The sequence below is a fragment of the Pseudochaenichthys georgianus genome, chromosome 7 (assembly GCF_902827115.2).
Source record: "Pseudochaenichthys georgianus chromosome 7, fPseGeo1.2, whole genome shotgun sequence".
Classification (NCBI taxonomy): domain Eukaryota; kingdom Metazoa; phylum Chordata; class Actinopteri; order Perciformes; family Channichthyidae; genus Pseudochaenichthys; species Pseudochaenichthys georgianus.
Genome location: NC_047509.1, coordinates 36,619,552 through 36,633,470, shown reverse-complemented (window position 1 = coordinate 36,633,470; position 13,919 = coordinate 36,619,552). Strand labels below are relative to the sequence as shown.

The window sequence follows — 13,919 nt, the reverse complement described above, 5'->3', positions numbered from 1 at the left end:
CATCAACGGCTATCACACCTACGTGTGGTATCACACCTACATGTGATAACACCTCGAACAAAGGGAAGCGGGACTTAGCTCATTAGCATAATTGGGGGTGGGTCCATCTGTCACTTTTTATGTATACTAAGTGGTATGAATATAACTACTACCCTGCATATGTGGTGAGATTTAAGGCAAAATTCAAGGAAGACCTAGCCTCCCGCCAAGAACACACCAACAATGCATGGCTCAAGATTGCGACGGCACTGGATCCACATGTTAAAGACTTAAAGAGCCTGCCCAAGACAGACAGAGAAGCGGTGTAGACACTGGGAGGCATGCTGCGTTCACCACCCAGAATATTTCCACACACTGAAGATGGGCCACCCAAGAAGAAAATTAACATTCTTCTGCAGATGGGCTCAGATTCAGAATCTGAGGAAGAGGTACAGCCTGACAGAGCCATACACAGGTACAGAGCAGAGCCCACCACTAGTATGGAGGACTGTCCCTTGCAGTGGTGGTCATCTCATGCAGGAGCCCATGACAAGCTGGCCCCACTGGCTCGCAAATATCTAGCCACTCCTGCATCCACAGTTCCATGTGAAAGACTCTTCTCAGTTGCTGGTCACATTGTGCAAAATAAGCGGTCAGCTTTACTCTCAAAAAATGTGGACAAGTTGGTTTGCCTCAGCAACTGGCTAAAGGATGAATAGAGAAGAGGGCCACATGTAATTGTGTAGGCCATGTTGTGTTGGCCATGTTCTTTTGGTTTTGATATACAAAAAAAAGAAAAGAGGTTTCATTCAAATAAGAGAAATGGCTATTGGCTAAATTGGCCAGTAAGTGTGTTAAAGAAAGAATGTTCTTAACAACACCATCCTATTTTGTTTAGAGCAGTGGTTTTCAACCCTTTTCATATCAAGGTCCATTATTTGTTCTGCATTTGAGCGACGGACCACCATTTGATGAGATTTAGACTCTCGGACCCAAGACTTCGAATATTTTGTTATCGTTGGATACGATTTTGTCCACAATTCCATGCTGTATTGATGGATTGGTTATAATAAACATACATACATACATACATACATACTGTATGTTAAATGGATATACCCGCCTTCTTTCATTTATCTTTCCATTCCCACAACAAAATTATACATAAAGATAATAATTAAATAATTAATTTGTAAACTGTGATTAATCTGATTACAATTTGTAATCGTTTGACAGCCCTAATAAATACCCTTATTACATCGGATCTGCACAAGCAAGATATCGATTAGCAAACTGAGATTCCACAGATGCTAGAGGTATCATCACTGAGCGATCAGAACTCGCGACAGGGGAAGCAAACACAGACATCACAACACAGAGTTTTACGGAGCAAACACGGCCAATTTGTCTTACCTTTTGCTGTTTCTGATCAAACGTTGTGTTCAATGGCATCAAAACAATAACAATGCTGCTGAAGGTTAATCCAATGTGTCTGTGTCACTTTTAAATGATTACTGATAATCCATCTTCATATTTACTAGTTTCAGTTTTCAGAGAGCGTAATATAGCTTTTGACTGCGTGCACGTCACCCTGTGTGTATGTGGAACCTCTCCTTCGATTATATTGGCTCTAACGGTTCAAAAGAGATGTCAATCACCAAAATCGACCAATGGGTTCCAGAGAAACGGCTCATACAACCAAATCCACCCAAATGACCCCAAAGGTGGGGTTTTCTTTTTCTAAATCTCTCTAAAAAGGTCAAATGTCACTTGTTTTGAATCAATCTTGATACAGGGTACTTATTATATGTTATAGTTTGGATTCCTAAAGCTTTTAGTCTACTATCCCATCATTCAAGGGTGGTTTTCACTATAACTAATGTTTTGTTTTTAGACGGACACTATCATTTACATTTTTTTACTATATTCAATCTGGATTTACTTTAAAATAAAAACATTATGTATTGATTCTGACTTCTCTACATCCAACTCACAGGTTTATCATTGCTTTGAGAAAAAAGATTATTCATTTACCCCTTTTAGAAGTGAAGTTATGGTAATTTGTTCTGGGAATGTCATTTTCGAGCCTGAGACCTGAAAAACAGGCTCAGGGCTTAACAGGTAAAGCAAAAAGATAAGACTGTATTTTTCATTCCTTCGAGCTGCAGACAAAAGCTCTTTTGTGATTAGGCTTAATATTGTATTGATACTCAGACTATTTTTTATCGGGGGTGATGGAGTTGTGGGGATTCTCTATCACCATTCCAGAGAGGTATTATCTTGAATTACTGTATCTATGTATTTATATTAGCTTGTTAGGAAGACAAGTTGTTGATGAGGTGTCATGAGTATACATTAATGATCTCAAAATGTCGAATTTTAATGCGTGTGTGTCCCCAATGGAAGCGAATAATGACCATCTGAATCTTAATAGACAACTGAATAACCAATTACTTTTATATATTTTTTCAAAGTCATTAAAATCCATCCATCCATCTTCTCCCGCGTATCCGTGGTCGGGTCGCGGGGGTAGCAGTTCCAGCAGAGAGCCCCAAACTTTCTTTTCCCTGGCGATATCAACCAGCTCTGACTGGGGGATCCCAAGGCACTCCCAGGCCAGCGAAGAGATATAATCCCTCCACCTGGTCCTAGGTCTACTCCTTGGTCTCTTCCCAGCTGGACGTGCCTGGAACACCTCCCTAGGGAGGCGCCCAGGTGGCATCCTAACTAGGTGCCCGAACCACCTCAACTGGCTCCTTTCGACGCGAAGGAGGAGCGGCTCAACTCCGAGTCCCTCCCTGATGACCGAACATCTCACCTTATCCCTAAGGGAGACGCCAGCCACCCTGCGGAGAAAACCCATCTCGGCCGCTTGTATCCGCGATCTCGTTCTTTCGGTCATGACCCATCCTTCATGACCGTAGGTGAGGGTAGGAACGAAAATGGCCTGGTAGACAGAGAGCTTTGCCTTCTGGCTCAGCTCACTTTTCGTCACAACGGTGCGGTAAAGCGACTGCAGTACCGCTCCCGCTGCTCCGATTCTCCGGCCCATCTCACGCTCCATTGTTCCCTCACTCGAGAACAAGACCCCGAGATCCGCATTGTTCCTCCTCAATCTGAGGTTCGACAATCGGCCTGCCCCTCCTTTCGAGTACCTTGGAGTAAACGTTCCCGGGGAGGCTGAGTAGTGTGATGCCTCTGTAATTGGCACACACCCTCTGATCCCCCTTTTTAAAAAGGGGAACCACCACCCCGGTCTGCCACTCCTTCGGTACTGTTTCCGACTTCCACGCAACGTTGATGAGACGTGTCAACCATGACAGTCCCTCAACACCCAGAGCCTTCAGCATTTCTGGGAGGATCTCATCCACCCCTGGGGCTTTGCCACTGTGGAGTTGTTTGACGACCTCAGTGACCTCCCCCCGGGAGATTGGTGTTGATCCCCCGTCATACTCCAGCTCTGCCTCTAACATAGAGGGCGGAGTTGTCGGGTTCAGGAATTCCTCAAAGTGTTCCTTCCAACGCCCTAACACTCCATCAGTTGAGGTCAACAACGTCCCATCCTTACTGTACACAGCTTGGATGGTTCCCTGCTTCCCCCTCCTGAGGTGTCGGACAGTTTTCCAGAACAACTTTGGTGCCGCCCGAAAGTCCTTCTCCATGTTTTCTCCGAACTTCTCCCACACCCGCTGCTTTGCCTCGGCCACGGATGAGGCTGCTGCCCTTCGGGCCTGTCGGTACCTTGCAACTGCCTCGGGAGTCCCCCGAGATAACAAATCCCTGAAGGCCTCCTTCTTCAGTCGGACGGCTTCCCTGACCACCGGTGTCCACCAGGAGGTTCGAGGGTTACCGCCCCTTGAGGCACCTAGGACCTTGAGACCACAGCTCCCCGCCGCGGCTTCGGCAATAGAGGCTTTGAACACCGACCACTCTGGTTCAATGTCCCCAACCTCCACAGGAATGCCCAAAAAGCTCCGCCGGAGGTGTGAGTTGAAGGCCTCCTGAACTTGGGCCTCCTCCAGACGTTCCCAGTTCACCCGAACTACACGTTTGGGCTTACCAGGTCTATCCAGAGGCTTCCCCGCCACTCGACCCAACTCACCACCAAATGGTGATCAGTTGACAACTCCGCCCCTCTCTTTACCCGAGTGTCCAAAACATACGGCCTCAGGTCCGATGATACGATAACGAAATCGATCATGGACCTTCTGCCTAGGGTGCTCTGGTACCACGTACACTTATGAGCATCCTTATGTTCGAACATGGTGTTTGTTATGGCCAATCCATGACTAGCACAGAAGTCCAGTAACAAACCACCACCCCGTATCAGATCAGGGGGGCCGTTCCTCCCAATCACGCCCCTCCAAGCGTCTCCATCATTGCCCACATGTGCGTTGAAGTCTCCCAGCAAGATTAAAGAGTCCCCTTCAGGAGCCCCATACAGGAATCTTTCCAGGGTCTCCAAGAAGGCCGTAAACTCTGAACTGCTGTTTGGTGCATAATCACACACAACAGTCAGAGTTTTCCCCCCCATAACCCGCAGGCGTAGGGAGGCGACCCTCTCGTCCACTGGAGTAAACTCCAACAACGAAGCACCTAACCGGGGACTTGTGAGTATCCCCACACCCGTCCGGCGCCTCACACCTTGAGCAACTCCGGAGAAGAATAGAGTCCAACCCCTATCCAGAAGTAAGGTTCCAGAGCCGACGCTGTGCGTAGAGGTGAGCCCAACCAGATCCAACTGATACCGCTCCACCTCCCGCACAAGCTCCGGCTCCTTCCCCCCCAGAGAGATGACGTTCCACGTCCCTAAAGCCATCTTCTGTCGCCCGGGTCTGGTCCGTCGAGACCCTCCGCTTTCACTGCCACCCTTCTGGCAGCGCACCCGACTCCATCGTTGTTTCCCGTAGGTGGTGGGCCCGCGGGACGGAGAAGCGGAGGTGTTGCCCACGTTGCCTTTTCGGACTGGGCCCGGCCGGGCTCCGTTGCAAGCCCGGCCACCAGACGCTCGCCGGAGTGGTCCTCCTTCTGGGCCTGGCTCCAGAAGGGGACCCCTGGCTTCCTCCGGTCCGGGTATCCTCACTTCTTTGTTGTTCTTTCATGAGGTCTTTTGAACCAATCTTAGTCTGGTCCCTTGCCTGAGACCAATTTGCCATGGGAGACCCTACCAGGAACACAAGGTTCCAGACAACACAGCCCCCAGGTTCATCAGGGCACACAAACCTCTCTACCACGGTAAGGTGCTGGTTCTTCAGAGAGGCACCTTACCTCATTAAAATCATAGCAGTTAATTATTTTGTAATTTTGTGTAATGATTTTGTCTCAGTACACTTGTGCATTTAGAAAAAATCCGGGTATACTATTTATAATCCTTTTTTAGAAATATACAGATATAAATTCAACATACTGTACCCTATAATTTGAAGCTTATTTCAATAAGCCTCACATTTAGTATGTGTGTCCCCAATGGATGCAAATAATAACCATCTGAATTGTATAAGGCAACTGAATAACCAATTACTATTACAGTCATTAAAATCATAGCTGTGAATGATTTTTGCTTAAATTATGTATAATGATGTAGTCTCAGTACACTTCTGCAATTTATAAAAAGTTGTTACCAGTATATTATTTGTTTAGTTTTCACAAATATACAGATAAGTATTAATTCCAAATACTTTAACATTATAAGCTTAATTCAATTTCAATAAGCTAAATTCCCATGTTAAAGTTCATTCAGGTCTAAAAATGTGACTCAAATTAGCTCACTTAAAGTGCACCTATCATGCTATTTTTAGGCAATAGCATAGGTCTCAGATATATAAGCTGACATCCTCGTGGATTCATCTTCTTATTACAGACACATGCATTTCCTATATGCTGTAAAATGTATTATCTCTTCGATTTACACACGGCATCTATTGCACGTCTGTCCGTCCTGAGAGAGGGATCCCTCCTCTGTTGCTCTCCCTGAGGTTTCTCCCATTTTTTCCCCTTAAACTGTGGGTTTTCTCTGGAAGTTTTTCCTTGTACGATGTGAGGGTCTAAGGATAGAGGGTGTAGTTTTTCTCTTTCTGATATTCTGAACAATCTGTGCTGTTGTATTTGTTGTAAAGTGTCTGTAGGCTATTTTTATTATATGTACAGCACTTTGGCTTGACCAAAAATCGTTTATAAATGTGCTATATAAATAAAACTTGATTTGATTTGATATAGAAATATATAAAAAACATGTCTATGAAGTGTTTTGCACAAAATACCAAACCCATCACCCATTCTAGCCATGCCTCATATCCCTCTATTACACTTCCTGTTTCAAAAGTGCTGATTTTGGGTATAAAACTTTAATAAAATAAAACATTGATACAAAATAAGAAAGGAGGGGGCTGAGCTCATGCGGGACACCGCAGCTACTGTCTAAACTAAATGCTGCCGTGATGAAACGCCATATCATGGATTATCAAGGATTATCTCTGAAACAGTATGGAGCTCAAAGGCTTTCTCTCTTGCCGGTTATACCACAAGCTGAGTTCCTTTTTATTTCCTGCTTCTTCACACCATGGATGTATAATAAGAACTGGAGACAGTGTGGAAGGCGGGGCCTCATTCATTCCTATGAGAGCTGCTCATTGGTGCATGATGACAAAATGGCCCAACTTTTGAGAGAGTGAAACGTCACAGTTTACCCAGCATGCCTGATAAGCAGTGTTGGGTGTAACGCGTTACAAAAGTAACGGAGTTACAGTAATATATTACTTTTTGCTGTAACGAAGTAATGTAACGCATTACTAATGAAATGTGGGTAATATATTACCCGTTACAATGCTCAGCAACGCAGTTACAACACATTTTAACCCGAAATTAAATGGTGTTTTGTTTTTTAAGAATGTACTAACATAGCGAGACATTCCGACACCAGAGACAAATTGTGCGGGTAGATTAGTAAACCTGGTGTTTAGGCTTCAGGCTTCGCGTTGGGATCTTCGGGGCAGTTGAATGTTATGCAACCATTAAAAAAAGAGAACAGAGTGAAAAATACAAACAACAAATTGTGTCAGGTGCGCGTGACCTGCTGCGCTGCGCGTGCATCATTTCCAAAGTGCTTCCACAGCAGTGACACACATCTGTGGATAATCATTTATACGAAAATGGTTAAAGCAACCGTCACTAAACGCCAGCAACACTGCATCTACTGCAGACTGCAGCAACAGGTCAGATGGGGACATCACGTTACCTTCCGTTGTGGACACTACTCCCGCCTGACTCACCAGCCCCGGAGCAGCAGTCTTCGTCGCCCGAAACTACGCCGCCCCTCTGCGGCCCGCAGGTGCCAGGATGCCACGGCAAAACAGAGCCTGCCCAGGTATATCTAAACAAGTACCCGCCTGTACAGTGGGGTTAGGCGGTCATTTTGCAGCTCGTGGTATACAAATAGACAATGGCTAGAATATTCATGTGAAAATAGTGCCATATTCTGCCATGCCTGTAGAAATGTTGGGTCACAAATAATGCATACAATAGCACAGATGTCTTCACCACGAACGGCTATAAAAAGATCTCATATCCCAAGCTTATCAACAAGCTAATGTTGCAGCTGAAATGTTCTCCAGGTCACAAAGTCAACCTCACATGATGATGTGATACCAGTTTTCAAGCACAGTAAATATTCTCTTCCCAGAGTATATGATGGGACCAAGGTGATGTTTAGTACATGGTTTTAATAATACTTTTGCTTTTCAATGTTTGCCATTTCAAACCATGAGCTGGTTTAAATAATATGTGCCTTGATTTACAATATGTTCTCATTTGTTTTATCAGTACAGCTTTGACGCTTTTGTGCTTTTCGTTGCCACAGTCCACTTTGGACTATATGAAATATTTCAGGATTGCACTTTTAACTCACTTGAAATGTTCTCACTTGCTTGGTTTCAAAACATAACAAAGGCCATAATCTGTTAATTGGGGACCATCAATGCTAGTTTTCATTGCTGTTGCCGGCCACTATTGCTCATGTAAACCTACTACTGCTGCTCCCCCTGTGATCTCAGAGGCACCCCGAGTCATTTTGTTCTGGAACCGGGCCTCTACATGGCCATATACTGAACACACTACAGAGCCCATTCCGTGTCCTGTTAGTGTTCACTTCCTCTCTGCCTTCTTCTGGTGATTTATCTGACATCCAGCGCTCCGTCTTTTAACCTCTTTTCCTTTCTCTTTCTTGATCCTCCTTAGCAACCTTCATTATAGTCCTTGACAGTGGTCTGTACTGTATTAACAACGTGTCACAAGTTAAGAATTTACAATCAGAATCGAGTATTCAACTAAGCCGTGTAATACAAGTTGTTCGTAGCCTTAATGGCCTACACAGTTGTTATGCTATACCACATTGCCCTTCACTGGATGTATAATGAGCTGCACTAAACTACATTTTAGCATTTAAAATACCTAGTCATTCTTTTGCGGTTATTTTGGTGAAAGTAACTCAAAAGTAACCCTGCGTGGTATTATAGTAATAGCAAACTCCTTTAATGGTATATTGCAAGTGCAATAAGAAGCTACAGGGACGTTAATCTACGTCGGTAATATTAACTTTATTTAATACAAGATGTACATCATACAGCCCATGTAGTATAATATTTTACAAATGATGAATTACAGCAAACATGTGCAATATATCCATTATTACAGCTCCGTGGGCTGGCAGTAAGGCGATATGGGTTCGTTCTTATTGTGCATCAATGGGTAAAGGTAAAACTCATGTAGTGCTGAACACGTAACATGAACGTGCCGGGCGGCGTTCATAATGCCGAGGGAAATAACTCTCAGAATAACGTTATTAGCACATTTGTACAACTTGAGGAACGAATATTTCGTTCGAAGTGTTCGTACTGGGTATTACTGGGTAGTTTATTTAGTTTAAAAAAATGTATCCAACGATTTACAGACCACTCTTTCCCCATGTAGGTCAATGGGAAAAAGTGTTTCCGGGCCTGTCAACCAAACGGAAGTGTAGTACCGCCGTTTGGCCACCACAAATATTTTCATCTGAGTCCGGCGCACTTCCTGGGGGCTTGCTTCACACACATGCTCTCCACTACAGGTTAGCTCTGAGTGTTAGCAATGCTAATGTAAACACCGACCATATTACGTCCAAAACAGTGTTTCTGATAGCAACTTTCTGATAGTGCCGTGGGTCCACATTTCCGATATTACGTCATATCGCACGCAAATCTGGATCAGCTCCGTTGTACCCCCCGTTTTACAGATTTGGGTACGGAGGAAAAGGGTTTTATTTTATGCCCGGGGACACATATTTATGTATAAAATACATCAAAAAGTCAATTTTGCATGATAGGTCCCCTTTAAGTTCAAACAGTAGTATTCAAGCCTTGACTAATTGTTTAATTGTTTCCAATGGTTCTCCAACAGAAGGCTAATGCTTAATTTAGAAGATAATTGCCGTCATGCTCACAAGTTGCTCTCCGTTTTGCAGGTAATGAGCCGTCACCGCTGGGCACAGTGGAGAGCTACAACCCTGTGAAGCGGCGCTGGGAGTATGTGGCGCCAATGCCGACTGCACGCTGCTCCTCCGCCCTCCTGCAGACACCCAGCATGATGTTCGTCATCGGCGGAGTCTCCCAGGGACCCAGTAATGCAGTGGAAGCCCTCTGCTTACCGGAAACAGTGTGACATGCTAACACACGCAGGAAAACATCATTTGTATTCATGTGTGTGCAACGGAAACATATGAATTGGATCCAAAACATCGGGCTAAGATACATGTTTACCCTTATGTCAAACTGATGGATTCCTCTCGTAGACTGGGAGGCTAGTTTTTGATATTTAACAAGCATTTTGAGACAGATTGTGCTGGACGATGAATTCAAGATGAAGGACGTTCAGGCCGGCTGCTATAACTGCCAGGGACAGAAAAGTGACAGCTTTTCTACATTGGCTAAAAGCAGAGGAAGAACAAAAAGAAAAAGAAAAAACTGACACACACATATGGTGTATGGAGAAACAACACGCCTTTGAACTGTTAAGGATTTTTCAGAATTAAAGCAGGGTACTTTTCTGGATATTTAAGGAAGATAGGGCCATAGCTGTATGTATTTGCTCACCTGCTGCTGCGACAGCCAGATCGGACACTTTTCTATGACTTCAGACACAACATTTGCATTTTAGAAGGTGGTGTTCTGCGAAAGTAAACGTATTTTCTTTTTGTTGCAGTGTTTTATATGTGTGGAAGTTGGCACTGCTTGCAACAACAGCGGCCCCTAGATGCGTTCAGATCGCCGTTTTTGAGAACCAGTGATGCGTTGGCAGACTTTGACTACAGTCTTTGCGTTTCTTTTCAAGTTTGCAGTTAAGCTGACTGTGGTTGATATTGTCAGCATCTGGCTCTGCACCCCATCTGTCCACCTCTGCTACAACATTAGTAATCAATCCCAATCCATCATCAAGGCTCAAACTGTCCTTCACACTGTAGCACAAGGATGCAGCTGCATGTGAAGGGAATGCAAAGTTAAACCTGCCGCACTGAAGCATCCACACAGATAAATAATAGCCTCAACATCCAGACATCTTATATTCCCCCTAAGTTTTATGATGGATAGTGGTACGATAGATTATTTTACTCAACTTGATATCAGCCACACAATGCGAAATCATTTTGAAGAGCTGATGATACCTTGGCAACATTTTTGAAGCAATGTGTCAGTCTAGGTTTTAGCAAGCAGGATATTTAAAAAAAGGTCAAAAGTCTCATGTCATGGATTTTTGTGATTTTGGGTTAGGGTTCCCGGGAGTATAGAACTGTTTTGGTCTGACCCTACTGTTGTGTTGGCCATCATGATCATAGTTCCCGCATATTTGCCTAACCAATGTTGATAGTTTCTAGGATAGTCAACACATTTAGGTTAAAATGATTCTGAAAGGTTTGAATCTTTCTCAGGATGCGACCTGTGATTAAGAAAGACATGGACACATACCCAAAGAAACTTATTCTGTACAGTCCCATGTATTTAAAAAATCGTTCTGTCAAAGAACAGCAGTATAGTGCCATCTCTCAAGAATAATCTAATCAGATTTTTGAAAGTAGCCACTTCTAGACTAATCCCTTTTCAGGACACGGTTTCGACATTCATGTTATGGAAATGTAGGAAAATGTATCATGTTATAGCTAAATTAGTGATCATGATATTGCAGAAAAGTACATTTTTTTACAACAAGAACTATTTATTGTTGATGCGATAACTTTGTTGTAATGTCTTGAAAATATGTAGTTATATCGTGATAATCGTCTTGTTAGGGTTGGGGTTAAACATGATCCAGGTCAGTTTTATTTTTTCTGACATGGCAGCAATATGCTTCTTTAACCTACAAATGAATGGCAAATAAGTATGTTGTGGGACTGCTTGGAGAAGTCTCTTTGGTTGTGTTAACACATGATGTGCCATAACTGGGTTGACATTGGAATCCACTGTAACTGCTGTGAATCAAAGTTGACTACAGCTGCTACAAACCTTTCGGAGCCTCAGTCCAACAGTGAGTGAGCAACTGATACCCAAAAGACAGACTTTTGTGAGGAATTCTGTTTGTTTGGGCTGAGGCGAGGATCTCTGTACAACAGTTAGAGATGAAAGATGATGGCGGGAGCTGCAGTGCAGTATTCTTTCTGAACGATTCAGTGAGTTGTGGACAGCAGACGCGGTGGGGCGGGAAACAAAGGAATTACCCAGTGGACTGTGTTACCTTGTGGCAAGCAGCCTCTGTTTGTCTTTCTCATGCTGCCCTACAAGTAGCATTATCCAATTTCACTTGAAGAGACTCTGTTCAGTTCCTCCATTCGGAACGTTAGGGTTAGGCTTAGCGTTTAGTCCAAGAATCACAGGCTTTCAATCAAATATTTTTCTTGAATATGTAAAACTTGAAATAAATGGCCCTAAGACTTAGTAAAGGTTCCATTTCAACCAAAGTGTTTGAAGCACTTGGTTGTTTTTGTTAATAGTTGTATCATTGGGCAATGGGTTTACCAGCTTCATTGCCCTTTTACTCCTTATTGCTGACTAGAAATTATTTTTGTCATGTATATATTTATTTGCCAATTTATTTGATGACCTAGTGATTAAAGGTAGGGTGTGCTTCAACATGAGTTATGATAGTTACATTTATAATAAGAAAGATAAAACAAAACGAAAACCGCATTGGATAGAGAGATAGGACTGGACAATGGTCTATGTTGCCACTCTAACACACACACACACACACACACACACACACACACACACACACACACACACACACACACACACACACACACACACACACACACACACACACACACACACACACACACACACACACACACACACACACACGCTCCGGTACAGTACAGTCCTGCAGCAAAATTGCAGGGTCCATAATTTAAAGATGACATTCGTTGGCTTAATCCAAACCATTTCAAATGACTGAATGAATGTCACAGATGCGTGAGATTCCATGAATCCCCAGAAGGGACATATGGAGGAAAAACAGTTGAAGGTTTAAAAAAAAAAATACACATAGTTTCTCACACACAAATATGTCTGTGGTGCGCACTCTGGCAGAACTTGTTACAGGAGTCAGACATGTAATACTGTGGAGAGTGCTGGAGCTGCCGGAGCTCAGATGAGATGCCAGTTGACAGTTGGTTATTTCTGGTGCGGCATTGTTTGTATTTAGTGTGTGAGGTAGAATCCACTCACATATGCCAGGCACATACCGGCAAGCTTGAGTGCAAGACTGCTGTCACCTTCTCCCATGGTTCCTTTTGGCAACACTCATAAAAGCTTGGAGAACACAAAGATAATTGTGTCTGTAAACAGCTGGTTGGGAGCTGTGGCCCCCTTCCAACCATGAGCCGAGTGGAATTAGCTGCAACTTTGCTAGAGTACTGTATGTGTGAGAGGGTCATTGTATTTGTTGTCCTGGATGGGTCTCATGCAATTCATTTGCATATACATTGGAGGATTTGGCTTTGTTTTTACGGGATGTTTGTGTTGCCTTAATGGAGCCACAGAGGAATTTATTATATTTTTGAATATTAAAAAGAGAAAATTAACAAGGCAGAGTTGAAGCAACAAGGTTGTTAGCTTATAGTTCCTTTTTCACAAACAATACAGAGCCGGACAACTTTCTTTTGCAGTAGTGTTTCTGTTCCCCTGAAGAATGTAAGGTACTATCTCCTTTAACTCTTTGATTTCCACTCAATCCTGAGGGGAATATCTTGCTTTTTAGCTGCTGAATGCTCACTGTGTCTGTATATGAAACAACACGAGAGAGAGAGTGAATGCTGTAAGACTCACATGTGCTCTGTAGAGCTGAGGAGGACTGCAGGGTTTGGTGAAAACATTTGTTAAGTGCTATTTTGATCTCTTTTGATCAAAACCATGTTAGTTGATTTGTATTGCCCGTTGCTCTAAGCTGAAAACACAACATCTGACATATAATCATTTCATGTGTGCAGCTGTGCTTCTGTGTCTACATTGTATTTGTGTGATTGTGACCGTATGTCTTCGTGCGTGTGCGTGGGTGCACATTCGTGTCACCCAGCCACACTCACCATCTATTATTGTGTGAGCTGTCTGGAGGATGCGAAATGTCTCCTTCCCAGTCCTTCTGTTTCTCTGGCTCTTCTAAACAGTTGACATGCCACACTGCAGTCCCCGAGGAGTTCTGGACCAGTGCCAGAGTGAGCTCTCTCTGTGGGTGTCTGTTTTCACTGTCCCCTCTCTGACCCTGTCAGATTGTTTTCCAAAGAAGATGCTTCATAAATGTTCAAGTTCTCTTTCAATAGAGAACATTTCTCATGAATCAGATGTTCTGGGTACTAATGTGACATGTGCTGTTTTACTCATTTGGAGTGACATCTCTCTTCAAATTCAGATAGAACGTTTGGG

At 43.6% G+C, this 13,919-nt stretch overlaps 1 protein-coding gene across 2 annotated transcripts in view; it reads left to right on the top strand.

Annotated features, from left to right (window-relative positions):
• Positions 1-12,227, top strand: part of klhdc8b (kelch domain containing 8B) — a 334,510-nt gene extending 322,283 nt beyond the window's left edge. For both annotated transcript variants that reach the window (XM_034086708.2, XM_034086709.2), the window contains one exon: positions 9,473-12,227. In XM_034086708.2, the coding sequence (XP_033942599.1) occupies positions 9,473-9,669 (197 nt within the window). In that variant the 3' untranslated portion in view covers positions 9,670-12,227. The remainder of the gene's footprint in view (positions 1-9,472) is intronic.
• The last annotated feature ends 1,692 nt before the right edge of the window (positions 12,228-13,919 follow it).